The sequence below is a fragment of the Aythya marila genome (assembly GCF_965140915.1).
Source record: "Aythya marila genome assembly, chromosome: 1".
In the NCBI taxonomy this organism is placed as follows: Eukaryota; Metazoa; Chordata; class Aves; order Anseriformes; family Anatidae; genus Aythya; species Aythya marila.
Window position 1 is genome coordinate 77,378,483 of NC_139042.1, and position 26,162 is coordinate 77,404,644.

The 26,162-nt window shown below is 38.3% G+C and overlaps 1 protein-coding gene across 4 annotated transcripts; it reads left to right on the forward strand.

The window, feature by feature from the left end:
• The first annotated feature begins 912 nt into the window (after positions 1–912).
• On the forward strand, positions 913–23,716 carry MSL3 (MSL complex subunit 3). 4 transcript variants are annotated; one of them, XM_082771326.1, is made up of 13 exons: positions 913–1,044; positions 2,701–2,783; positions 3,347–3,442; positions 3,994–4,094; positions 4,915–5,003; positions 5,859–5,981; positions 6,400–6,560; positions 8,471–8,629; positions 9,086–9,348; positions 9,702–9,811; positions 10,003–10,102; positions 10,490–10,574; positions 20,378–23,714. In XM_082771326.1, the coding sequence occupies exons 1-13, from the start codon at positions 946–948 to the stop codon at positions 20,475–20,477; spliced, it is 1,569 nt and encodes a 522-aa protein (XP_082627452.1). In that variant the 5' UTR covers positions 913–945; the 3' UTR covers positions 20,478–23,714. The 4 variants fall into 4 exon arrangements, with proteins under 4 accessions (XP_082627452.1, XP_082627453.1, XP_082627455.1 ...); XM_082771327.1 differs by lacking the exon at positions 913–1,044 and adding an exon at positions 1,143–1,159 and having other exon boundaries at positions 20,378–23,716; XM_082771328.1 differs by lacking the exon at positions 913–1,044 and adding an exon at positions 2,237–2,582 and having other exon boundaries at positions 20,378–23,716.
• The last annotated feature ends 2,446 nt before the right edge of the window (positions 23,717–26,162 follow it).

A 26,162-nucleotide genomic window follows, 5' to 3' on the forward strand; every position in this document is an offset into this window, starting at 1 on the left:
GAATTTCTTTGCACTCCTTTCACTCCACTCTATCTTACCAACAAGTTCCTATTTTTTTTCCCCAGTGTGGAAAATATCTAAATTTTGAATCGTAAGAAATTTAGCACTGCTTCCATGAGGGAGCAGTAATCCTCACAGCATCTCGTTATGGATATCCTCTATCACCCTTTTCCTTTGGAAACTGGCTGGTAATACACTAGCTGCTCCCCGTTGGCATTTCTGCCAGCCCCCAGCTTTGTTATCAGCCTCAGGCACTGGAAGAAAAGAGGATTTAAATCTCTGTTGCACTAGTGCTAGCCAGTGAGTGGTTGGACTAGCATATGCTCAGTGGGACAGATCTTTCTCTGTTTAGAGTCATGCTCCTTCTGATCGGCTTTTACAGAAAAGGAGCTTCAGAAATGCTAAACGATCACAAATTAATCGGTCTTCCCACGAAGGCTGCGTTAGCTGGGTCTCCTGGCTCTGCTGTGGCCTCGCGTAAATCAGAAATGCAGAATTAGCGTCAAAGCTGCAAGGGCCTGAGGGAGCATCGAGCAACACTGTGTGGGAAATTACACAGCTCTCCTGCCTGAGCCCCAGACCCTTCCAAGCATCGATCAGCAGGACGTCGGTGAGCTGGAAAAAACGTGAATTGATTTTATTTTCACGATTTGCGTCCTGCTCGAGACTCCGTCAATTTGAAATTGAACATTGAAAAGATTAAACCGAGCTCTGGCGAACCGAGCTCCTAGCCCCCGATCCTATTTGTTTATGTTTTCTCGCAGGAAGGCTGAGGGGCGGCTGCTTGCTTGAGGGAGCCGGGCTCGGGGCCACGGCCAGCGCCTGAGGGGAGGGAAGGGAGGAGAGGGGGAGGCAGAGGCAGAGGCAGAGGCAGAGGCGGTCCCGTCAGCGGCACCTCCCCGCCGGGCGGGGCGGGGCGCCGCTCCTTTGCGCCATGATGAACAAATGACCTCGCGGGGAATGAAATTTAAGTTCCACCGGGGGGAGAGAGTTCTCTGCTTCGAGCCCGACCCCACCAAGGCCAAAGTGCTCTATGATGCCAAGGTGACCCCGCCGCGCCGCGCCCTCCTACCCTCCCTCCCTGCTGCCCCCGCCCCCGCCGCGGGGAGGCGGGGCCGTTGGCGGCCGTTAACGCTCCCCCGCCGCCGCGCCGTGCCGGGTGCGCGCCCGCTCGGGGGCCGGGGGAGGAGCGGGAGGGAAGGGAGGGGGTTGACCTGGCGGCCCCGCCGCCACCACCGCCACCGGTGCGGGGTGAGGGGAAGGAAGGGAGCGGCCGCCGCCCGCTGGCACAGGGAGGCGCCGCCCGGCCCCGCGGGCGGTGGGTGGGCGGGTGCTGCTGCCCTGTCCGCCGCCGGGCCTTGTCCCCTGGCGACGCTTTTCTGCGGGCGCTGCCTCCTGCCGGCCTGCTGTGCCCGGTAACAGCGCTGGCGGGAGCCTTGTGCGGCGTTGGGTGCCGCGGGGACGCGGGCTCGCTCTGACACGCCGAAGGGATCCGTGCGGAGCCTGTAAACACGGCGCTGTTGGCTGGTTTGGGTCGCGTTTTCGCTCCTCTGAGGGACAAAAACATAGATTTCGACTGGGTTCCAGTCCGAAGTCATACTTCTGCTTCAATTTGTTTTAGTGACGTACATATTTATTTATTTATTTATTTTTTAAACACGTTTGATCAGGGTCTCCGCCTTCCTGCGATATTTCCAACTGCCCTTTTGTTTCCACATGCAGGCCTATGCTTTGGCTGGCCCCAAATCATTAGTGCCTTTTCTTTGCTTTTAAATATACGGAGCTCCAGCAAAGCTGCCCTCGGCCCCATCTGGCTCAACAATTCTCAAGTTGTCGGCTCTCAGGTTAAACGTTCCCGTGGCCTAGCTGCTGGCTGTGCCTGGAGATAAGCGGTGCACCCACTGATAGCTTTGTTTTTACCGGTCCTGATGGTCTTCTTAATGATCCATTGCGAAATACCTTTTTCTTTTGAGGTGCAGGCACTTTCAGACTAGGTCTTCATGCATTTTCTTAAATGTTGAATCTCTTTCCTGGGAAGAGGGAGAGCAAGAGTAGTGCATCTGCATTTTTTTTTCACTTGGAAAATGATCAAGGAAGAGCTCCTGCACAAACAGTTGATCAGAAAATGCCATTAGCAAGAGCGGTGGTTTTTGGTTCCGCTTACCCTCATCATGATTTGGTCAAAATAAACTTCTTTGTGCATGTGCTAAAGAGGACAATGTTACAGGGGTGATAGAAGAAGAAACAAAGGCTCAGATATTTACAAGACATTTTAATATTTGTTGGCTGGATGATGCGTTCAAGAGAACAGTGTTTGAGATTTACATATAGCACTGTTTTCTCCTGCTTTGAGGACCTGAAGAGAGAGCACTCAGGAGAAAACGTTATTTGCCCACATGACCGTATCTGCACATTCCTATTGTGATACTGTATTGTTTTGCATCTTTGTTTTGAATGTATTGAGGACACAATAAAGACGGCAGTCCTTTGTTTGAGAAGAGCTCTGGAAAAAAGCTTGTTTTCTCACCTTGAGTATAATCCATATCTTCTGCTCGTATAAATACTTAATGGCAACATTCTAGGTGTATTTAATTTATGTAAATTAACACTTTTTTTTTTCTATGTGCATAAATCCCTAAACGCTAGAAAGTTCACTTTTTGTCAAGCCTTTTAATACATGCTATTCACTGTTTGTTTCAGATTGTTGATATTATTGTCGGAAAAGATGAGAAAGGCAGAAAGATTCCAGAATATCTGATCCATTTTAATGGTTGGAATAGAAGGTAAGAACCCATATGCACAATTTTAGTTCTTCCATTTCTTCCATTTTATTTTGCAAAGAAAGATGTTACCCAGAATATCAAAGGACTTAATGTGAGTATGTTTGGTTTGTGAATGCCTTTAATACGCTTTCTCATGTTTCATTGCCTTATATCTATAAATATCAATGGATCAGTCTGATGGTCTTGAGTTTAAATTTTATGGGATATCTGTCTTTGGCATGTACCTGTGGCACCTAGGTTTTTCATTAAAAAAAGGATTTTGTGTATTGTTAGATCTAGGCCTAGACTGTTTGCTTATCAAGGTCAGTACATGAGTGCAGTCTCTGACTATGATTTATAGCATGCGTTGGTGCTACAAATGCTGTCGTGTTATGTCAAGGTTTGAGAGCATTTAAAGAGCAACGTGAGAGTTGAAGCCATGTGAATACAGAAGCATGCAACTCAAAGTTGATCTGAATGTTATTGAAATACGATGTTTTAGGTTTAATGTATATTAATTCGGTAATAATCATGAATGGAATGTATTTTGAGCCATTAATGTTTCTCCTTTTACCAATCCTTAGCTGGGATAGATGGGCAGCTGAGGATCATGTTCTTCGTGATACGGACGAAAATCGCAGATTACAACGTAAATTGGCGCGGAAGGCTGTGGCTCGCATGTAAGAAATCTTTTTGGTCTCAAGATAAATAAGAGATTCATATTCAAACAGCTACATTTAGGTGTCTACAAGTGAGTTTGGTCTCTAAGTTCACACTGTTGGTGGTAAATACTTAATACAGTCAGTACATCCATACTAAGGTAGACGCATTATCATTAAACAACACTCTAAATGGCTAACACATTTAGTAACTGTATGTTACTCAGAAGTGTTGCTGTGAAATGCCTGTGTACAGGCTTAACTTACATCTTCCAAAAGAAATGTACTTGAACAATAATTTAGGAAAGCCTGAGGTATTTTTCAGCCAAAGGCAATAACCTAATATAGGTTGGACATGGCTTGAGGATCTGCCTGGGAACACAAATATGAGGTAATGTGCAGACATTAAGGTATCCACTCTAAAATAAACATTATCCAAATTATTTCAATGTTAATTAATGGAAATAACCCAAACATACATTTCCTGTGCATTTCTATGTAATGTCATTAGGTAGGATAAACAAATTAAATGAAATCAGCCAAGTTTAAGTGAACCATTTTATCCTCTATAGGAGAAGAAAAGGAAGAAAGAAGAGACGTTGCAGATTGCCTGGTGTTGACTCTGTATTAAAAAGCCTTCCTGCTGAGGAAAATGACGAGAGTAGCGAAAACTGTGAGCTTGTTTTCGTTCTTTAGTAACTGGTGTGATGCTTTAACTTTGTGCTAGGGGTACAGTGAGTGCTTAACGTGCTGGTAGGATGACATGAGTGTCATGGCCTGATTGAAACTATACCAAAGCAGTTGTGTGAAGAATGAGTGTAATGTTTCATGTTAAGTATCTCTTAATCTATTGCTTTTTTCTTTTTAATTGGTTTTCTAGAGGCTTTTCCTCATGTCACTTCGTGATACCAGAGTTCAGTGCTGCTTTGTTTACTGTAGTAGTACTAGGTGCAAGAAGCCCGCAGTTTCCTTGTTTGGTGTTAGCAAACAAGCTGCTTTCCTTTCTAATGTTTCTATATATCTGTTGGGGGGATTTTTTTCCCCTCCCAGTCTGACTGACCTATTTCACTCTTAAACCACCTCTTTTGATTTCATGGCACTTCTCTTTGTAGCTTGAAAGCTAGCAGGACCTTTTGCACTTAACTGATGTATGGAGTGTAACAGTTGCTGCACATATCCAGAGCTCTCAATTGAATAGTTAATGCATTAACCCCTTGTTCAGTACTAAAGTACAATAAAAATAGAAATTATCTGTGAGTGTACATCAATTGAAGAGATACTAGAATACTTCCTTTAAACTTACTGTCTTCCGTATTCAAAAAGTTGATACTGTGCTGTAAATACTACTTATGTGTTTAATAAGAATGAATAATTCTAGTCGAATTACATATAACGAGTTGTTATTTTTTTTAATTTAGGCCTGAAATTGTTTGGCCTGAACCTCTGTGCAATGTGATAGTGTGAGATAAATATCTGAAATCTCTTTTACACAGCTATAAGTAGTTCTTCTGATGACAGTGATGAAGGAACAGATGAAGAAATAAAAAGTGAAGACAGTGACATAGAAGATAGGACAGAAATGGTATATTCATGGCTTCCTTAAGTTAATAGAATTTAAAAATCAGTATATAAAACACTGGAAAAGTTTAAATAGAGTAAATATAGGCCACAGTTGCTTATTTAGCCAGAATTAAAATGTATATTTTCTCACTCCCAGTGCCTACTGTAGTTGAGTTCTTGAAAGTTAAAGAAAATACCAAAATTCTACAAGAATAAGTCATTAATCAAACAATACACATTTGCTTCTTTTCCTGTCTGTTGACATGTAAGGCTTATGTGAAGAAAACTTAGCAAACTAGGTTACCCATGTGTATAGGTGCTATAAAATCTTACTGGTCTACTCAGGTTGGACATAGCAGTAGGGTCTTTATGGTTTTTGTATTTTACTGTGAGATGGGCCTATCAACTCTGGTCTTAAATGTAGAAGGCTGACTTCAAGGAAAAAAAAAAAAACATCTTTCTCTACGTTAACAAAAAGTACAGGGTAAATAGTTGTTCTGAAGGTCTGTAGAATCAAACTAGTACAATGGAGGTGATCTGAAGTAGCAAAACCTAACAAGTTCCTGTTTGTTCTTTTCTATTAAATGCTTAAGTGAATGCTAAATTAAAAACAAATTTTAAAAACTGAATTTGTAGATGACATGAAAACAGTATTGTTAAATTGCTTACATTACAGTAAGACTAGTATACACTTAAATAGATACTGTACATACAAAAATAATATTTTTATATTGTACTGTACATACAAAAATAATACTTTAATTAAAATGCTCTTATTTTTGCATAACAAAACTTCATTTTTATATTGTATCCTGGTTATTGTATTTCTTCTTAATAACACAAGCAATATATAATTTCTTGCACTGGTCTGTTGTAGAAAGAAGATCAAGACACTCATACAAAAAGGGACATGGAAGAAAGAGCAATAAACATTGAAATTCCTGAAGTCTTGAAAAAGAAGCTTGAGGAAGACTGTTACTATATTAATAGAAGAAAACGGGTATGAAATGAATATGCGTGGGGTGGTTCAAAAATACTTCTTGCATACAACAACCCCTGTTCTGAGCTTTATTGCAAGGGTTAGTTTAGACAACATAAGGAAGAATAAAAAGTTTTGAGGAGCAGCCTTCTCTATAGCTAAAGCAGTGAGTTATTGTATTTAAGGTTGTAACATTGCAGTACCTGGTTGTGTTTTGGAGTGTAAGTTGCTCTTTAAAGCTGAAAATTAAATAGAGTACACTTGTTTACCTCGTTTTCTCCAAATATTTATAATGGATTGATCAAAAATGTAGTTTACAGGTTGAAATGGGTAACTCCTGAAGTAACTTCATGCTTCATTAAACTCATTAACTCCTGTTTTAGATTGTTACATTTACTAATTATTTCTATAAGACATCAGTTTATTTTTATTTTTTCAGCTGGTGAAGCTTCCTTGCCAGACAAATATAATAACCATCCTGGAGTCATATGTGAAACATTTTGCTATTAATGCTGCTTTTTCAGCCAATGAAAGGTCTCGACATCATCAGATGACTCCACATGCTAATATGAATATTCATTATGTGCCACCAGAGAAGAAGTAAGTAATCTTTAGCCCAGTGCTGTTGTCACAAGAAGAATGAACTTGCATTGCATGCTCAGTCTGAAGGCTGTTCATTTTTGTGAGTTTATACTGTCATGTATGTCCCTTCATTGGGATTAAAATATTTGATGAATATCTAAAGAACAGTAGCATTGACAATTTGTTTATCAGTGAAGGAGTCCTGATACAAAAGCATCAATATCCCCTTTTGTAATATCCCTTTTTGATTTTTTTTTTTTTTTTTGAGCAGTGGGAGAATATCTGATATAAGAATTCCCTGTTGAAATAAAACTGAACAGGTTCAAATTTTATAAATGTTTTATGCAAACATAGTAGAGAACTCCAAATGGAGGTGATTTATTTTAATGACATATCTTAAATCCTAGAGTCAAAATGCAAGGAAACTCACTGTGTAGTAGCACCAATCCTGTTTATTAAAATTGATTAAATCTTAGTATGTTTTCTTAGCTGAGCTGTATAGTCTCCTACCAAGGTACAAATGCAATGTTGACCTGGCATATTTGTAGTGTTGTGGGGGGTGTTGTATGGTGTTTTTTGTGGTAAAGGTTCTCAATGTTAGTTGACATTGTTCTTTTACGTAAGTCTATACTGGGGTGAAATTTTTCATTTTATTTAAATTTCCAAAAATAGAACATAAAATCAAGATTTATTTCAGCACTGCATAATTATGCCATTCCCTGCAGTATTTTGCCCGAAGTGAGTGTTTCACTTTATATGGATGTCATTCATTACTTAACAGATTATATTAGAAAGAAGGAAAGTGCAATTAATCTCCCAGATGAGAAGTTAGACGAGACATGAGAAACATGACCAAAAGGTTGTGTGTATGTGATGATTTTTAAAGGTGTATGCTTTTGCGACTTCCTCAATAAAGAAGATGCTTTAATAGGGAAAATGGTTGTAATTTCAGTGATCCATTAAGTAGGAGAGATTGAGCTGACAACTTTATTGTGTTGCCCTTTCTGCATAGAAGGTAACTGACCTTTTAAAATGTGATGGAATTTATGCGCATGGTGCTACCCTGACCCAATATAGTGTTTTCTTTTGCCTTAAAAAAATAAAATAAAATAAAATAAAATAAAAATAAGAGGGTGTAACGGGGGGGTATAGGCTTCATAATGTGTGTGGCTTTGATAACATTATTTGATGCTGCCATACACATGTATGCACTTGAGACCTGAAAAGTGATTACCTTCATAGAGGTTAGAGGTGTTGGAGGTGGACTGCACCCATTTCTAGTTTCTTGTACCACTGCATCTGCCCAGCACCTAGCACTGTGAATGTTTTATATAAGCCTAAACCAGAAATTCCTAGTAGTCTCTAAATGCAGTGCTTCGGTTAGCAGGAGCAGGGCACTGGAAGCTGATCTCCAATATAAATGTATCCATTTCTGTTGATTCCCTGGGTATGTTTTAAGCACAGCCTTAACTGTATCTTAGTTAGCTGCTATAGGTCAAATTCTGCATATGGCTTTTGCTCAGACACTCAGTCTACTAAATCCTAAGCATTTTTCTGACAGCTGACTCTTCTAGTTGAGCACAGTGAACTTGGGGAAAAAAAACACTGCTTATGTGGAAAACATCTGACTGACTTTACTGTAAAGTGGGTTTTATTAATCCAGTAAATAGTAATAGAACGATTGCTTAATGAACTCAAAATTATACAGACTGTCTAAAGTTTGGACTTGTATGAATGAAGTTACAAACTGGAATCACTGTCTTTTCAAGTATGCTTTTAAGGGATTATTACATAGCGAATAAATGAATGTATCATAGTTAAGATGTTAGTGATCTGTATTTAAGGGGAATTTCCTAAAAACTACACTGAACATTTTGGCATGCAAATGAAATTGAAAATTGAAATTCATAATCTTTCTTTCCCTGTAGTGTTGAGCTATGTAAAGAGATGGTTGATGGGCTGAGAATAACCTTTGACTTCACACTTCCATTAATTTTGCTCTATCCTTATGAGCAAGCTCAGTTTAAGAAGGTGACTTCATCAAAATTCTTTCTTCCAATCAAAGAAAACTCAACAAATACTAACAGGTAGGTTGGGTATAGTCTAATACTGCTTATCTGAGGAAAATGCAATAGTAAGTGGTTATACGTTTAGAATACTGTGGCTTCTTGTATGCTTTGACTTAAAAATTGTTTTGATAAAACATTCGACTTCTGTGTGAACTGCTTGCCTGAATTCAGAATATGATTTCTGAATTTCAATCTGATTAACTCCAAAGAGGTGTTTCTGCTGACTGGTGTGGAGCTGTTCTGCAACTTTGTGAAATAAAATTGCATCAAAATGTAAGTTTATGTTCACTAACCTTTACATTTGCAAATGAATGTTCTTAGAGAAAACAACACTTAAAAGAAGGTTGCATGACTTTGCTTGTTCTTAAGGGAATACTAAATTGTGTAAGAATTTAAGAGGATTTGTGAAACTTGCTGTTTTAAGGAAAGAACATCTGACCTCTTCATTTATGTCAAGCTGCCTTTACTTCCTAGAAATCAGGAGGAGCTTTCCCCAAGTCCTCCTCTACTGAACCCACCAACACCTCAGTCAACAGACAGCCAGCCTCCAGCAGGGGAGCCAGCCACACCAAAAAGGCGAAAAGCTGAACCTGAAATTCTGCAGTCCCTGAGACGTTCTACACGCCATACCTCTAACTGTGACAGGTTGTCAGAAAGCAGTGCTTCCCCACAGCCGAAGCGGCGGCATCTTGACACCCCAGCTTCCATGCCAAAGCTCTTCTTGCACCTGGAAAAAAGTAGGTTTTGCTATTAAAGTTGTTACTCTAAACAAGCTTTTTCTTAATGTGGTATGGACTGGGAACTGAATGATCAAAGTGGGAATTCATTACTTATCGTATCAATTATTTCTCTCTGAAGTTGTATACCAGAGGGAGAAATACAATACTTTGCTGTATTTCCCAATGGAATTCAAGGAGCTACTTGAGTCTACTCACAGGATATCTGTCAGTCTACTTTAGAATAGCATTTACTGAATTACAGTATTTTAAGACTTTAAATGTTTTATCAGCAGGCCTTAGTTGCCTTTTAGTATCTTGTATTTCCACAAAACAGATTATTTAATAATTTTTTTTTCCTTCTGTTTTTGAAGAAACCCCTGTCCATAGTGGATCATCTTCACCTATAACTTTAACTCCTAGCAAAGAGGGGAGTGCGGTATTTACTGGCTTTGAAGGAAGAAGAAACAATGAATTGAATGAGGTAAGAGAACTTCATGCTATTGTCCTTTCAATGGTTAAAGATATTGTGGCCCTCAGAGTAGGCCTACACGAGAAAAGGTGTTTAGATTATTTATTTCATCTAATATTTTGAAGTTCTGTATAGACTGAATTAATTATGATGCTATACTGATTTCATAACCAGTATTTTCATTTTTTTTTTTTAATGTTCAGGTTTTGTCCTGGAAACTGATGCCAGAGAATTATCCACCAAGTGATCAACCACCACCTCCATCATATATCTATGGATCTCAACATTTGCTACGGATGTTTGGTAAACTGCTCTGGAATCAAAATGTCTGATTTGTTTTCAGTGGCAGTATCAATGTGATTTTGTATTTGCTTTATCACAGCTTTATTTTTGGAGAAATGTACTCTGTAATCTCTTTAAAATTCTTAAAAGGTTGTTCATAAATTCGGTTATCTTTTATTTGATTTACAGAAACAAAAACCTGTAAATAAGCGTTGCTTCCGCTACACTATCAAACATTATTAAAGCAGGCAACATTCAATTTATGAGCTTGCTTGTTATAGTAATGTTTCTGGAAAATCACTGAGCATCTTGTAAAGAGTAATGGAGGCTGCAGTGAAAAGATATTCTTGCTTTCTTCTTTTCTTTATAGCAGGTAAAATTTGTAAACATTATTTTTCTCTTTTACAGTAAAGCTACCAGAAATACTCGGGAAGATGTGCTTTCCTGAAAAAAACCTAAAGGCTTTAGTAAAACACTTCGAAATGTTTCTGAGGTAATGCGACACAATCTACCACAGTAGTGATTGCATTGTTATGTAGATTTAAGTGCTCTGGAATTATAAGGGATTTTTAGAAGATATTCTTGTGGTTACAGAAATGAGTATGATAAAATTAAATTTTTACTTCTGGAATTCAAATTGAAGGGGATCCAAACTCTCTACTTAAAACTTTACTAAACATTGGTAGAAAACTGAAGTAGAAAAGCTTGTGTGATAGAAAGTATAGAGTGACAAGTCTGATTTTGCTGAGAATGCTAAGAAGCATGTTTTATGAAGAAATTCAAACCCTGCATTGTTCTTAAGAGCATAACCTGAGTGTTTTGGTGTTGCATCACTGTTAGCAGGGAGAAAACCTTGTGTTTTAAAACCTGTTACACATGATGGTAGTGTGGTGGTGGTTGCTGCATGTGTTTTTTTTCTCCAGAAAAGGCTGCCCTAGTCCAGCTTTTAAACCAAAGGGTTTCTCTGTTACGCAGTGCAGTGGCTTGTAGGGGTACCTAAACTCTTCTAACCACAGTAGCTCTACAGCTGGAGATAGTACAGTCATATCTGTATCATGATCCGCTTTGTCAGTACTCTAGTTAGTATCTCTGCACTGTAATTGTAGTTCATATGTCTAATGTGGCACTGCATACTGCAGCATCAACACAGCAAAAAAAAAAAAGACAAAACTTGTAAAAAAAAAAAAAAAAAAAAAAAAAAAAAGTGTTGTAAATGTTAAACACAAAATGGTTCCAACAAATGTGGAACTTCTAACTTAACCTTGGTCAGATACCTCAAAACGGCTACATACTGAAAAGTAATCTAATATTTTATTAGCATATCAAAAGTTTTATTAGATCAAGGAGGGCTGATTGTCCATACAAAAACTTTAAAGTGCTTTTATTTTAATTGCGTATTGAAAATTAAAGATATCTCAAATGTCAAAATTTCTACAATACAGACATTTGCTTCTGAATGACTTCATTTTAAAGTTTTACCGATTTGTTCTTATATTTCTATTCTGTCAGATCCTTACTAGTATTCAAAATGTTTTTATACTAAGTGGGACAGCATTAGCACTTTTGGAAAGCAGGTACTAGGTATTTTTGCTTGAAGTGAATATGGTTTAGGATGTCTAACTTGCTGTGGATCAAATCAGTTTTTCAGACATCCTCCTGTTCTGATTCTGTTGTATCAGAGCAGATCTTAACTCTTTAATGTCTTAAATGTGTTTTCTTTATAACCATTATATGGATAAGCTGAGGTGGAATGGGGATGAAGGGAGGAAACAACTGTGTCCAAGTAGGGTAGTGATTAAACTAAAATTTCTATTAGTAGTGTCACGGAATAACAGGATCATAGGGGTTGGTGTCCATATGTGTTTTATTCTTCTATGTGACCATTTTGTTGAAATGCCTAATTACCTATAAATGTGGAAAAAAAAATGGTGTTTCCACATTAGCATTTTTAGGTTAGGTAAGACTGCTTTTGAAGCAAAACTCCCAGTAGTTCTGCTTGCTATGCCTTATGTTGCATTGCAGAGTGGTCTCAGTACACAAGCTGGATTCCTTTTTGGAAAGCATTTAACTGAAATTGTGCTCTAGTACTGTGGGGCATTCATTGCTTAAGACCAGACTACAACTAAACCAAAATGGCCCCCCTACAGCTCCTCCCCAAGCAAGCATAGTGTGGCTATTATCTGGTACAACAAAATATTTGAGGTTATATATGTTTTCATCGTGCTTTCTAAGGCCAATGTAATGGATGTTTTGCTGATGCTCTTCTTGTTTTCCTATAATTATTATTTCTGTAGCTTTATCAGAAATTGTCAAATTCAGAACATTTCGTGAAAGAAATTGCAAATTACAGTAGGAAGCTGTAGGAAGCATTCAATCTTATGTAGGTAAATTATTTTTTTTACATGTTTTTGTGGTGCTTTAGAATGTATTTCATTTGGGCATTTGTTTTTCTGTCCCATATCTGTCTGAAAGTGCTCAAATAACTAAATCTTCTGGAAACTCATTCAGACTTTTATAGCAGAAATACTTATGCATTACCTGTTTCTCATCACAAGTGAAAACTTGAGGCTGAGGGTGGTATCTTGTAAATTTTTTTTCCCTCAAATTTCACATTCTGTCTTTTTCCTTTTTGGGAATGAAAGGATAAATTGATGTTTATTAAGAGTATTTTGTATCAGTTCTGTTCTGGATTACTTTTTGAAACCTAAGAACTATTTTACACAGTCTGTATGCATTAGATAGTTTACTTCAGGCTACCTAATTTCTTATGGTGAATTGCTCTGAAGTGACAAGCTGAAGCACTCTGCTTTTATTTATTTTTCTTATAGCAGAAGAGGGATTGAACCTGTCTGTTAAAATTAATAAAACTATTCCTGAACCATCTTTGAGTTCTAGGTAGAGTACTCTGACAAAAGTAGTTTATTCACTTTTAAAACTTTAATATGATACACAACTTGATTTAGTTTTGGCATAGCTACTGATTTAATTTTGAATTTTGAATTATGATTATATGGCTGAAATTTACAGTTTCATTTAACATTTACACTATTAATCTGTTGCGGGCTTAGAAACTGAGACTTGTTTAATATACCATTTTGTCTGGAAGCTTGTTTTATTGAGTTTACTCAGTACTTGATAGATGTATTAAATTCACTTTGAAATGCTACATGGGTAATATTTTCCAGTCATGCCTCAAATTGCTGCTAGACAAGATTGATCTCAGTTTTCCAGACAGCTTTTTTTTTTTTTAAAGGAATGTATTAAATATATCTTTGAGTTTCATATTAAATAGAAGCTGTACCCTTTGTGCAGCATTCTACAAGCATACATAATCAAAAACTTCTTCATGGAGAACATGAACATTTATTTCTCAATTGCGGAATTTGCACAGTTTGCAGAAGGAAAACTAGTTTTTCAAATTAAGTGAAAACCTCTTAGTCTTCATGTCAAACTGTGTAGTCCTGAAATAATTCATAATATCTGCAGAAGAACACTAGTCTGAAATAGAGTTTAGCAACTGACTTACCAGTTGGTTTCAGGAAATTTCACTTCTACTTTCAATTTAGGCTTCAGGAACAAACAGTGGAAGCTGGCACAATAATTGGTGCCTACTAACCGGTAATTTCCCTAGCAAAGGGTACCTGGTTAAATCTTCCTGCAAGATCTTAATTTTTGAGATAAAAGCATTGCCTCTTAACCAATTCCATAGTTTCAGCCATGTTTTTAAAAAAGCATTATAGGTACTGTATTATGTATGGCCTATCCTTATTTTGAGGTGCCTAGCATGCCTTCGGGAGCTGCTTAAGTGATGAGTAACAACAGGCAAGAATATGCCACTTCTTGCTTTCCTCTTTCCATTGATTCGAATACAGCCTTGACTTGGAAAACTGTCGTCTCGGGACTATTGACCAACGGTATGTGCTTAGAAGCTAGGAGAATGTAACTTGTCTATTCTTTGTAGAACAGCAAGACCAATTTTCTTTGAGGTAATATCAGGCAATGTAGCTAAGGGTTTGGAAAGGCATAGATATTTCTAGTTTCCTGAAATAAAGAACAAGGAGTAAATGAACAATTACATTCTTAAAATGCTTTTAACATTTCTAATGTAGTTGTCAAGGTGAGACTAATATGTATTTTTTTAGATGATTGAAAAGTACATCCTTAATAGTTAAATACTTTGGTTTTGTTGAAATCCACTGATCTTTCAAACTCAGTGTATCTTGTAAGTTGACTCTTTCATTTCAGCTTTCATTTTTATTTCTGATGCTTTACAGCTTTTACCTATTGTGCAAATCTGTTCCATGGATAAAGTACCTTCAGTATTGAGTATTTTATGAGGAGGGAGCCAAATCAAAAACTGACCAAATTATAGAGGACTGCAGTGATAAAATGTGTTAGAAAGATTGCAAGTTGTTTGAAGTAACCTTAGAAAGTAGATCTCTGGTGTTGATATCTAAACGTTTTTTGAGTATAGTGATCTTACACTTAATTGCAGTGGTGAATTATGACCACTAGTCTGTGCTAATGTGCAATTAATGAAAGGTTATTTGCGACTTCCTGAGAACGGAAGAAAAAAAAGGAATATTGTATGTGGATGAGTGACAAGACTCCAGTCAACAAAACAAACCCGATGGTTTTCTGAAACACTGGATGTCAGAATTAACATCCAAAACTTGCCTGAGCAGCCTTCCAGATGGAGATATGCCTAGCAGTTGGAGGGGGTAGGGAGACAGGTGGTGGCATACACCTTTGAAAGTAAGCCTTTAGGCTTAAAATCCTGCCTTTCAGTAGTAGTCATGGAGAGGAGATAGGTTTTGTAATCTGAAAATGACATTTCTTTTGAAGAGGTGACTCAGTTTTAGGACCCATCATGCTCTTTCAGCAAATTCATTTGGATAGATCATTACAATTGCCTTTCAGTTGTCTTTCAAACAGTATCTAGCTCAGACTCCTTATTGGAGCTTCTGCTTACCTTCTAAAAGCCAGAGCTGTAGAAAAGTGTGCAAGATGTTACCTTCTTGAAAATACTTCCTTTCAGCTCTGTGTTGTGTGTCATGTATGTGTACATCATACCTTTACAGCTGAGGTTGTCCTTTAAGGTTTTCCTTTCCTGAGGATGTTCATACTTTTCAGGCAGTTCCTTAGTTTGTTCATGGGGTGACAGCTGATATCCAGAAGTCATTTTCTTCATGCAGAAACTTGAAGCAGTAAGTTATATTGAGGTTGCCAAGAGAAGGACGTTTTTGCTACCAGATGATGCTCTTAAAACTCATATTAATTCAGTGACCTTGCTGAGAATCGTTCCTGACATACATGCCAAGTGGCTATTTAATGTGGATGATGCTAGTTCTATATCTTTTTGTGGTGGTTCTGTCTGCATAACTCACAGCCCAGATGGCAGTACATTTGTGAGGCGTTTTTGCTTTAGAGTCACCTGAGGTAAGCTTGCTATGTGTACACTGCTGCATTTGAAGTCCAGAACATAAGGTTGCCTGTGTGCCTCTTTTTCTTACCTCCATCTCCTCAAGTCCTTTCTGAAGTGTTCCTTTTCTAGGAATCTGTGGTAGAGAGGGGCATAGCAGCACTATGCCATGTTCCCTCTGTGTCCTGAGCATGAGGGTTAACTGTGGATGCTTGTCAAGAGAAAAGCATGTGGTCTTAAATACGAGGAAGCTTGTGTGCACTGTGTGTTTCCAAACTGTCACTAGTAAGCAGTTTCACTGCTCAGGTGTAAGCATACAAGCTCTTTAAAAAGTATATAAACATAAAAGGCAATAATGATGCAACTGGTGACTGAATTTTTTGTCAGATTTGTAAAGGGACAAATAAACAATTTCTGAATAGCTAAATAGTAGTGTGTGTTCAGATCTGTACCAGAACATTGACTGCTTGCTAAGTTGGTATAGCTCCCTCTGTTTTGAAATCTTGGCTTGCGGCTTGCAGGTGCCAGTGTAATTGATCTTTGTGCTGTTTCAGCTTTTTCAAGAGCAAGGCATTAATGAAATATCCAGTAGTTAAGAGTTTTGAGACTCCTAATATTTCTGTGCCAGCTTTCTGCGCTGTGATGCAGCATGAATAGAAAGCAGCTTCAGAAGGGCTTTTTTGACTGCTTTTTTTATGCAGGTAGTCAAGGGATAGGGACAGAAGCTGACCTTGTGTTCTCTTGCCTGTTTTGTACCATTTCTCTACAGAAAGTAATTTGTATCTGCTAGCCCTGGGGTATTTTGCTTTTCACAGCTATTATATTAAGAACAGTGAGGTATACATCATTAGACTGCGTGTGTTCTGCCTGCTTTTTTTTTTTTCTTTCCTTGAGTTGTAGGTATGCCACAAGCATCTCAGCTAAAACCTCTCACCTTTATCTTGCACCAAGCTGCCATGTATGACTGATCTTAAGCAAATATCAGTAATTTTTTTTTGAGAGAATGAACCTGTTTCCCATTACCTACACTTAAAGTAGTCCCTCATAAAATCTAGCACTTTCTGGTATTATGTTTTAGAGAACATTGCACAATGACACCAGAAATTTGATCAGCCTTGGTAGTTTGCAGTCATTGCTTCTCTCTCAAAGTCAGAACGTGTGTTAATGAAGAATTAATAATTCAGTTCCATTTGTTGCTTATCTTAGTCTTGTGCAGTCTCAGTATGTTAAAAGTTAGATTCAAGCCTTATCACACTTGCTTCAACTCAACCCCCCAAAAAACTAGGAAGTGATTTGTAGCTAGTTACAATCAGAGATCACAGCAGTTAATGAATCGAGTATTTTATGAACTCCTAAATTACTGTAATTTCAGTACCCTTTTGTAGTACTCACAGAATGGTTGGGGTTGGAAGGGACCTCAGGGATCACCTAGTTCCAGTCCCCTGCGTAGGAATGCCACCCACTAGATCAGGTTGCCCAAGGCTCCATCCCAATCTGGCCTTGAACATCCTAGGGATGGGGCATCCACAGCTTCTCTGAACAACCTGTTCCAGCACCTCACCCCCCTCTGAGTGAAGAATTTCCTCCTAATTTCTAGTCTAAATCTCTGCTCTTTTAGTTGAAAGCCATTCCCTCTTGTCCTGTCCATATCTGATTGAGCAAAGAGTTTCTTTCCATCTTTTTTTTTTTTTTTTTTTTTAATAAGTTCCCTTCAAATACTGAAAGGTTGCAGTGAGGTCACCCTGGAGCTTTCTCTTCTGTAGGCTGAACACCCCAGCTCTCTCAGCCTGTCTTCATAGGAGAGGTGCTCCAGCCTCTTGATTATCTTTGTGGCCCTCCTCTGCACCCGCTCTAACAGCCCCACATCTTTTTTGTGCTGGGAGCCCCAGACCTGGACACAGCACTCCAAGAGGGGCCTCACAAGGGCAGAGCAGAGGGGAACAATCCCCTCCCTTGCCCTGCTGGCCACTCCTCTTTTAGTGCAGCCCAGGACACATTTGGTCTCCTGGGCTGTAATCACACTCTGGCAGCTCATGCCAAGGTTTTCATCCACAAGAACTCCCAAGCCTTCCTCTGCAGGGCTGGTCTCCGTGAGTTCTTCACCTGGTCTGTACTGCTGTTTGGGATTGCCTTGGCCCAGGTGCAGCACCTTGCACTTGAAATGGCGTGAGGGTTGCAAGTCTCTTATCCACTGCATAGTCCACCCATCAAATCCATCTCTCTCCAATTTGGAGACGACTATGTTCGTGTGGGACCACGTTACAGATCCAGGTAGATGACGTTGATTGGTCATCAGTCACTTCACCAATAGAAAGCCACCAGCTTGGTTGTTTTCCTAGAGTAAGGAATGTGTGTTTGTGTGGTGCAAACAACCAACAATGTGCTTCTGTGATTAGAAGGAGGATCTGATTGTGTGAATTGTTTTTGTGTGTTTATGGATCGCTTTCTAAGGAATACCTCTGCATCTCATGAAAGAATCCTTTTTACCAAGTATTAGAGCAATTTATGGCCTGGTAAGCCTGGAAGAGAAGGTGGTAAATGCTTTGAATGACTTGGGTTAGAAAATCGCTTAGTACGCTTCAGTGTGTTAATCAAATATTGCTGGCTCTAATCTACATTTGTTTTTTATTTTTTAAGTTCCAGGAAAGCGTAAAGTTATTATTTTTTTCTGGCCTACTGTCTTGCCAAAGTTTAACAATTTTTGATTCAGTGCTTAGTTCATTCACTGCGTTGGTTGACTCTCTCTTGTTCCTTCAGGGGAAAAATACTTCATTGCTGCTTTTTCATCTATTTAATGCCTTTACTTCTGTGAATAGGAAGTTAGAATAATGCAGCTGTAACACTGCTGTAATATTAAAGATATTTTTTTGGTTTAGCAGAATATCTTGTGTATTTTTTTTTTCAAAATGATCTCCCCAAACTGAATTATGTAATCCTTTTTGCATGTGCTATTAAAATAAAGTCAAAGCTGCTATTGGAACCAATGAGAAACTAGCACAGTATGAATGCTTAAAAATGCCGAACTATTTAACACATGTAGGATCGCATGAATGAAGATTGTGTGTAACTTTAACTTAGCTCTTACTCGTTTATTATGATAGTCTATGTGGTGTCAGTTTGTGGCAGAGGGAGTTGAATCCTTGTTTTAGGTACAAGAGAGATCTTTCTCCCTCTTTGGCAGTACCTACACCAACTGAATATTGCCAGAAATCAGGTTCTTGGTTAGATGCTGTTATGGGTCATGTAATGGAGCCTTTTCTGATTAATTCCTTGGGTGATGGTTAAAAAACAAAAACAGGCTGCCATTTGATCTTCTGGAAATGAACTGCTGGACAATCAATATACTTGCATGTCTTTAAGCCTGAAATGTTTCACATCAGAAACCAGCCTAGGTCCCTCTGTGGAGTTAATTATGGAACTCTTAGGAAGCAAACAAGTATGGGGGGCGTTGACAAAGTGCTTTCTTAACAAAAGGTGGCACATCAAATAATTGCCTTGTTCTAAAAAGCTTGTGTTTCTCATTATTTTACCTAGAATTAGTAGGATATAATCAGGTGTCCCTCTGCTTTTGCAGTTGTTTGATGGCCGTGTTTAAGTACAAGGACTGGGGTGTGTGTTTATTGGAGTTGATCACTTTTTCTGCTTTCTGTATGAGTTCTCCACAATTAATTTATTTCTGCTTTAAATTTTGCTTGCCTTTTTATAGAGAGTCTTGTCAGTGTTCTTTGATGCTGTGGTTTCCTGAAGATCAAAAGGCATGCCTAGTTTAGACAGTCTTAACAGCAAATGAGGTTGGAGAAACACTGGTTTTAATTGTACTCACCTTTACAGTTGTTTTTTAATTTGGACTTAGGTCCAGAGCTGGTTATGCAAAGCTAGGATTTTTAGCTTCTGATGGGTAAGCTACCTCCCCAGCCAGTGGTTCTTGAAAGAAAGCAGATTTTGGAGATTACATTGTTCCCTGTTTCCATTGTGTCCTACACTAACTCAGAGAACATGTAGCTAACACTTTCCTATTTTTACTGAAGCTGATCTTTAATATCCAGGTATTTTTGAAGGTCTCTCTTTTCCTGAAGTCAAGTTTGATCAGGTACTTCAGGGTTTCGGTGCTGTTTTGGCCTTTCACCCCCACTTATATAGCACATCTCTGTATAGGGTGGTTATAGTCATTTCAGCTGTTCTGCTGCTGTTAGTAGCAACAGTGTTTTTCATTTTCTATACTTAACCAGAGAAGGAGTTGTATCTTAGAAGAACAGAACGTGTTAAAATATTGTGTGTTGCTGTGGGAATAATGTTTGAAGGGCAGGTTGGAGAAATTTGAAATGAGGGAACTGGATTTACACAAGGTACTATTTGTTTGAGAGATCATTTAAATCAGACACACTAGAAGGATGGAGACCCTACATGCACATGTGGAAGAACAAATCGTAGTTCTACTTACCGTAAAAGGTATGGTTTGGCTTAATAGTTAATGGCCATTTGCATAATATAATGATGTAGTGATAACTGAAATTCACGTCTTTTTGAAGTAACTGAGAATACTATGTTGAACAGGTGACTGACAGAACTGTTGCAGAATCATCTTCCCACTTTTTTGTCTCACAATTCTTAAAAGCTATGCTCAGAAAAGAATACAAAGTATGGGTTTCCTTTATGGAGCTTGACCAAAATTTTTTCATTCACTTGGATTTGAGAATGATTTCTCACTCTGCAAAACTTGTAAATAAATAGATATAGGACAACCCTTTTTGTATGACAGATTTCAAACTAATAATGTGTAATTTGCAGTTTATGGTTTTGCTGAGCTTAAAAATTGATTTGAAAATTGCTTCTCTTATATGTTTCATGTTCTCCTTTTGTGTGTACTTTCTTAGGTTTTTAGCAGAATACCATGATGATTTCTTCCCAGAATCTGCTTATGTAGCTGCATGTGAAGCCTACTACAGTACTAAAAATCCCCGGGCAATCTACTGAAGCTATTAGTAAAGATTAAATACTACTATATGTAGCCCATGACAATGCTGTTCTGCCACGTGGCTACAAGATGAAGATGGGAAAAAAAGAATTGAAACAACTTTCAGAGGTGAAGTAATAGGGGGATATCTTCTCTGATAGTTGGATTACTTAAACGAGGAACTTATTTTCAGATGTGTATAGACTGTCTTCTGAATTGCTTAGAGGACTGAATATAAACCCAACTCCCAACGAACCAAGAAGCCCAACTCTGACTTCTAATGCATAGGACTGCATAGAACTGCTAAAAAAGAAGGGAGGCAAAAGCAGATGCATTAGCAACAGGACATTTTCATGAAGATAGAACATCATGCTGTTTCATTTTAGCTCCACCCTCCCCAGCCTGAGTAGTAAGACTTGGCTACACAGTTACGTGAAGAGAATGCATAACTGCTATCTTATGGATTTTTATCTTACAAATTGCACTTCGTTTTGTGAAACTGTCACAATAGAAAAGATTGCTTAAGTTAAAGGATTTTTTTCTGCTGTTTGGCTTGTGTGACATCTGTCTCAAGAATGACTTTGCTTGAATGAAAGATGTGTTGCTTACTTTGCGTTTTGCAAAGATATTTCTAATTCTTGCCATGGTAAGGCTGTCACAGTTCCAAGGAGACCCTTGCCAGTGCTTCAACATTTACCTGGCTATAAATGATTCCAGGGCCATTATGAAAGAACAGATTTTCTACAAGTAAGTGGAGAAGTCAATAAAGTGATGGCAGTTTAACTGGCAAACACTTCTTTTCTTAATAAAGTATACAGTGGCTGCTGTTTAAATGTGTGGTTTTGACTGTCTAAAATGTCTTGTTTGGGCTTGGTTAATAATTTTGAGATTATGCATAGAATGAGGTGGGAGTATTGACAACAGGGAGGGGGAAGCCCTTTCTGTATCACTGACTTTTCTTCTACAGACTTTGAAACTGTCTAAGGAGGCATTATTTCCATAACTAAAGTGTTAAAGAAGAATTGACCCAGAACCAATTTCCTATCATTCTGACAACACATTCAGTAGAACTTAATTGAAATAACCTTGTCTTGAATGTTATCAATACCTTGTCCACAACACAGGATTCTGGTTTCAGCATTTTCTTCTTTGTCAAGTCAGGCACTGGCCAGAAAACTGGACTCTAAGCTCATAGACCAGTGTGTTAATCACTGTTATTCTTCCTTGTTCAGAAGACTTGTTTTAGAACACTTATTATAATGTCAAAGACAAAATATTCCTTCTTGATTTGCAGAAACCAGCAGTTGTGAGGAATCATCTTTTGAAATGTAAATGGCAAACGTAGTCTAAGAGGTCAAAGCAAATCTGAAACCTGCTGTTGACACTCAATTTCACTTGCTTTTCAGGGTGTACATTAAAGCTTTTGAACTGAGAAGCTAGGGATTACTTCAGTTTTAGCAATTTAGGCTCTGCACTTTAGAAGAGCTTATGTAAAGAGTATGTTGAACGTAATGGTTGCTAAACAAATGTTTGGCATGGATGCAAGCAGATCTGGTGATTGTTATTTCTAAAGATTAGTGTTTAGTAGTACTCCTTTTTAATTGCATATTTGTAGTACCAGAAAAATTTGTAGGCTTTAGTCTTTCTCAAATTTCAGAAGTTTTGAATCTAGCAGAGTCAGAGTATATCAAAATCACTTCTTGAAAATGTTTAATTCCAGGCTTAGACCTCAGTCTTTTATAAAGATGATTCAACAAAATACCAGTGACAATCTAATAAGACATCAGTCTTGGAATACTGCCTGAAACTGCATCCTTAATCTGTTCTGTTGCAGGAATGTCAGTGTGTATAATATGGCAAATGTATTTTTGTTCCACTGTTGGTATCTGAGTACAAGGCAAGTTACGAAGAGTTTAAATGTAATTGTGTGACTATGTTTAACTGTTAGAAAGACGGCTTCTGCATGCAGTGGTTACTAGTACTGTTATGATGGACTCATTGGTATAGCCCATGATGACGATCGAAAGACTTGAGGGGGGCAGAAAATCCTGAAGGTCTAGTTAGCGTATTCTTGTTGTGAACAAACTTTATGGTAAAACAAACTTTATGGTAAAATTCTCTTGGAGCTGCTACTGGATATGTTTCTACAAATTGGTTTGCTCTCATAACAGCCATTTTTTGCTTAAAAGTAGCACCCTTTTGCACTTCTTCCCACTTTCAGTTGTCCTGACCTCCCAGGACAGTATCTCTGAATTTAAAAACAAGTTTAGGTTAATATATTCAATTACAATAATATGCATCTTTGACAGCCCCCTTCTCAATTGTTACTGTTCTTTCACTTATTTCTTATTTTTATACCTGTTCTTAAGCTGGAGGCAGTGAAAGACACTTGCAAAAATTTGAATCAGATTGGGAAAGAAGGTAGTTTTTGTTAGTCTTCAATTATATAGAAACTTGCAAGTATCCCCATAAAATTGATGTTGAAGCATCCGAAGTCTTAAGTGTCATGGGGAAGCTTCATAGTATAGCTGTACTGCTGGTGTTCTTCTCTACCTCTTTGAATGTCCTTGATTGATCGGATTTTTTTTTGATGGGATTCATATCCATCTGAACAGATGAAAGAGGTTTTTGCACTTAGCTGTTTGCCATTCAGTGTTCTCTGCTCGTAGAGCTACTCATATCAATGCTTTCTAACCCGATTCAGTCAAAATGGCTTAAGTGTGCTGAAGAAATGTGAGAACCTGACTGAAGCAGGCTCGGGAGGGTTCACTTGAGCAAGTCTGCCAGCAGGCTTCAGTGGCAGTCTCAGGAGCAGCTTCAGGAGCTGAGCTGAGAAAGCAGGTTGACGAACTGCAATGGTTTACACTGCTGTAGCTGTTTTGCTTAACTCACGTGCCCTGGTTCCAGATAGGATATTTTGCTTGTGTAATTCAAGGAAGTTACAGCAGTGTAATTACAGGGCATAATTCCACTGGTAAATCTCTTCAGTGAAGGCAAGCCCTTGCACTTGCCTTCAAGAGTAGGCTGCATCAACTTGAAATATGGCGTAGGGCTGTGAGTGCAGCTAGCTGACTGTTCCTGGGGGAAGAATAGAATAATAACACCCTAGGAACAAAAGCAGGTAATGCAGCTGATGTGGCACCTAGAAGCACATTGCCTGTGTAAGTACCTGAGGTGCTTGGTCTGCACGAATACTAATTCCAGTACTTGGTCTGACTTAGTTGGCATCAGGGTGTCTGGGTAACTTGATGCTGGGTCACAGAAGTATGAAATGAAATACAGAAAGTCTTTTCAGATTGCCAAAAAACTTATCAGAATATAACTTTATTTTTTTTTTGTGCTTATTCCTAATTTTAGATTTTATTTTCATCCAATTGTCCTTCAAAAAAAAAAACAAAAACAAAAAACGTTCTTTCATGTTCACAATTTAGAGTTGCTGCAGTGCCTTTCATCTTGGTGCTACAGTGCTGTGTTTTTCAAACTCTATGGAATAGACAGCTCTGCTCCAAAGCTCAGGCTTTTGCCTAGCGTCCTATTCTGCCAAGGCGACCAAGGCCCTTGTGACCAAGTGCTATTTTAAAGCTTGCTTTATGTCCCGTTCTGGAAGAAAGCTTAAGCAGATGTTAGGGTTTCACTCTGCATTTGGGGTGGGCTAATGGCATGTGTGTGCTCAGCTGTTCTGTCTGAAATAGAATCATAGAGGTTGGAAAGGAGCTACAAGATAATCTAGTCCAACTGCCCTCCTATCACCACTAAGCTACTAAATCATACCTCATAGCACCTTGTCCAAGCGCTTTTTGAACACTGCCAGAGATGGTGACTCCACCACCTCCCTGGGCAGGCCATTCCAGTGCCTGACCACTCTTTGAGAGAAAAAATTTTTCCTGATATCTAATCTAAATCTCCCCAGGTGCAACTTGTGGCTATTTCCTCGAGTCCTGAATGTTTGGTGTGAACTTGTCATGCAGTGCTGCAGCACACAACCTTGCTCTTCGTTATGTTGAAGAGAGTGTCCGCAGTCACAAGAGGAAGTAGAAAGCTGATTGGAAATAAAAAGCCATTACTGTTTTTTTTCATGTCTGAATCGTAAGCGTTATCAATGTATTTAGGAAATGCACCAGGGACCTGGTAATTGGAGTTAAAATATATATGGATGCGTAAGATACGAAGTTCTTGAAAAAATATCTGTTGTTTCTTTGGAGTCATAAATGTCCTCTAAAGTCATAAATGCATTCTCAAAAGCATGTGCACAGGAGTGGAAACACCAGCTTTTCAAGGTGGGGGAAAGGCAGCAATGTGCATTTATCGTTAGCTTAGTCTCAAGTCAAACCTTTATTGTGGTAGTTAGCCGCACAAAACTTGGGCAGCTGCCTGGAACTTAACTTCTGGCCTCGTGTGTTTGATCACTTTTAACTCCTTGACCTATTAGCAGAGCTAAATGGCAAGCTTTCACTTGAGTACATAAATCGTACTTTCTAAATTCGATGGGAAAATGTCAGATAGTCACGATGTGTAAGTATGCTTAGCCCAAATGCATCACGAAGTGTATTTTTGTGCGGTGTTCCTGTGTACTGTAAAGTCTCTTTTGTGGTGTGAGGTGGTCGCAATTAATTGCGTTGACAAGCTGAGTTAATTACTTATTTTTCTATGTAAATGCGTCTCAGTGTAATGAGCTTCCTTGGAACAATGGTTCTTGATAGTATGTTACTTTCTCGATGTGTTTGACCATAATCAGCACAGTCTGGATCTGTTTACACAGTCATTTTTTCCCACTTGTTTATGACACGATGAATTTGGAGGGATTGTCAACTTCTGGTATGGCTCCACCATTCTTCTGTATGAAATTAGTGAATACAGGTACTAAAACAGATAGAGAAGTATACTATAGAAACACTACCAATGCAGTTTATATTTCAATTTTGGTGCTTAAAAAAAAAAGTTTGGAATATATATTGCCTTGGGAAAATGCTATTAGCAATGCAATTGCTAATATGTGGCAGATGTAGATGCTTACTAAGATCTAACTCAATGCATCCTCTCTATTGCATGCATTATGTATTTTCGCCTTTCTAATTCATATAGCAGCTGACTTTTTTGCATTAAGGCTAAGGATTATTGCAAGCTGAATAAAATCAGTGGAGTATAAACACATATCCAAAGATGAAAAGGAGAAATCTGTTTTCAAAAAACAAAAAAGTGCATGTTGTTCCTCCTGGATGTCAGCTGGTTGATCGCATCATGTGAAGTGGATAACATCATTAAAAGGGAAATGAACAAATTCATGAGATGCAAATGGATAAATCTTGCCATGAATGCAGGCCTTTAAAAGTATCTGCTGAGGAGTGGGGTAAGTTCTCTGCCATTTTGATGCTAGAAATGACTGAAGGTTTTGATTTGAGAATAACTTTCTAATGCAAGATACTGGATCTGGGGAAAACAACCCAGGAATTAAAGCTCTGAGTCGTACAATATGTGGATATTTCATTGCAATGCTGGAGAACAAAGTTTATGAAACATCTGTATAGCAAGAAATAGATGAATGGGTTGTGTTTCTGGCAAAGTGAGCAGCAGACACTTCCATCAAAGCAGTAGTGTACTTGTGCCTCTAATATCTGTGAATGTTGAGTAGATGTTTAATTTATTAAAGGTTTTGTAGTGTTTAATTATAATTATTAATAATTACAAATCTAGTATTTTAATTTATT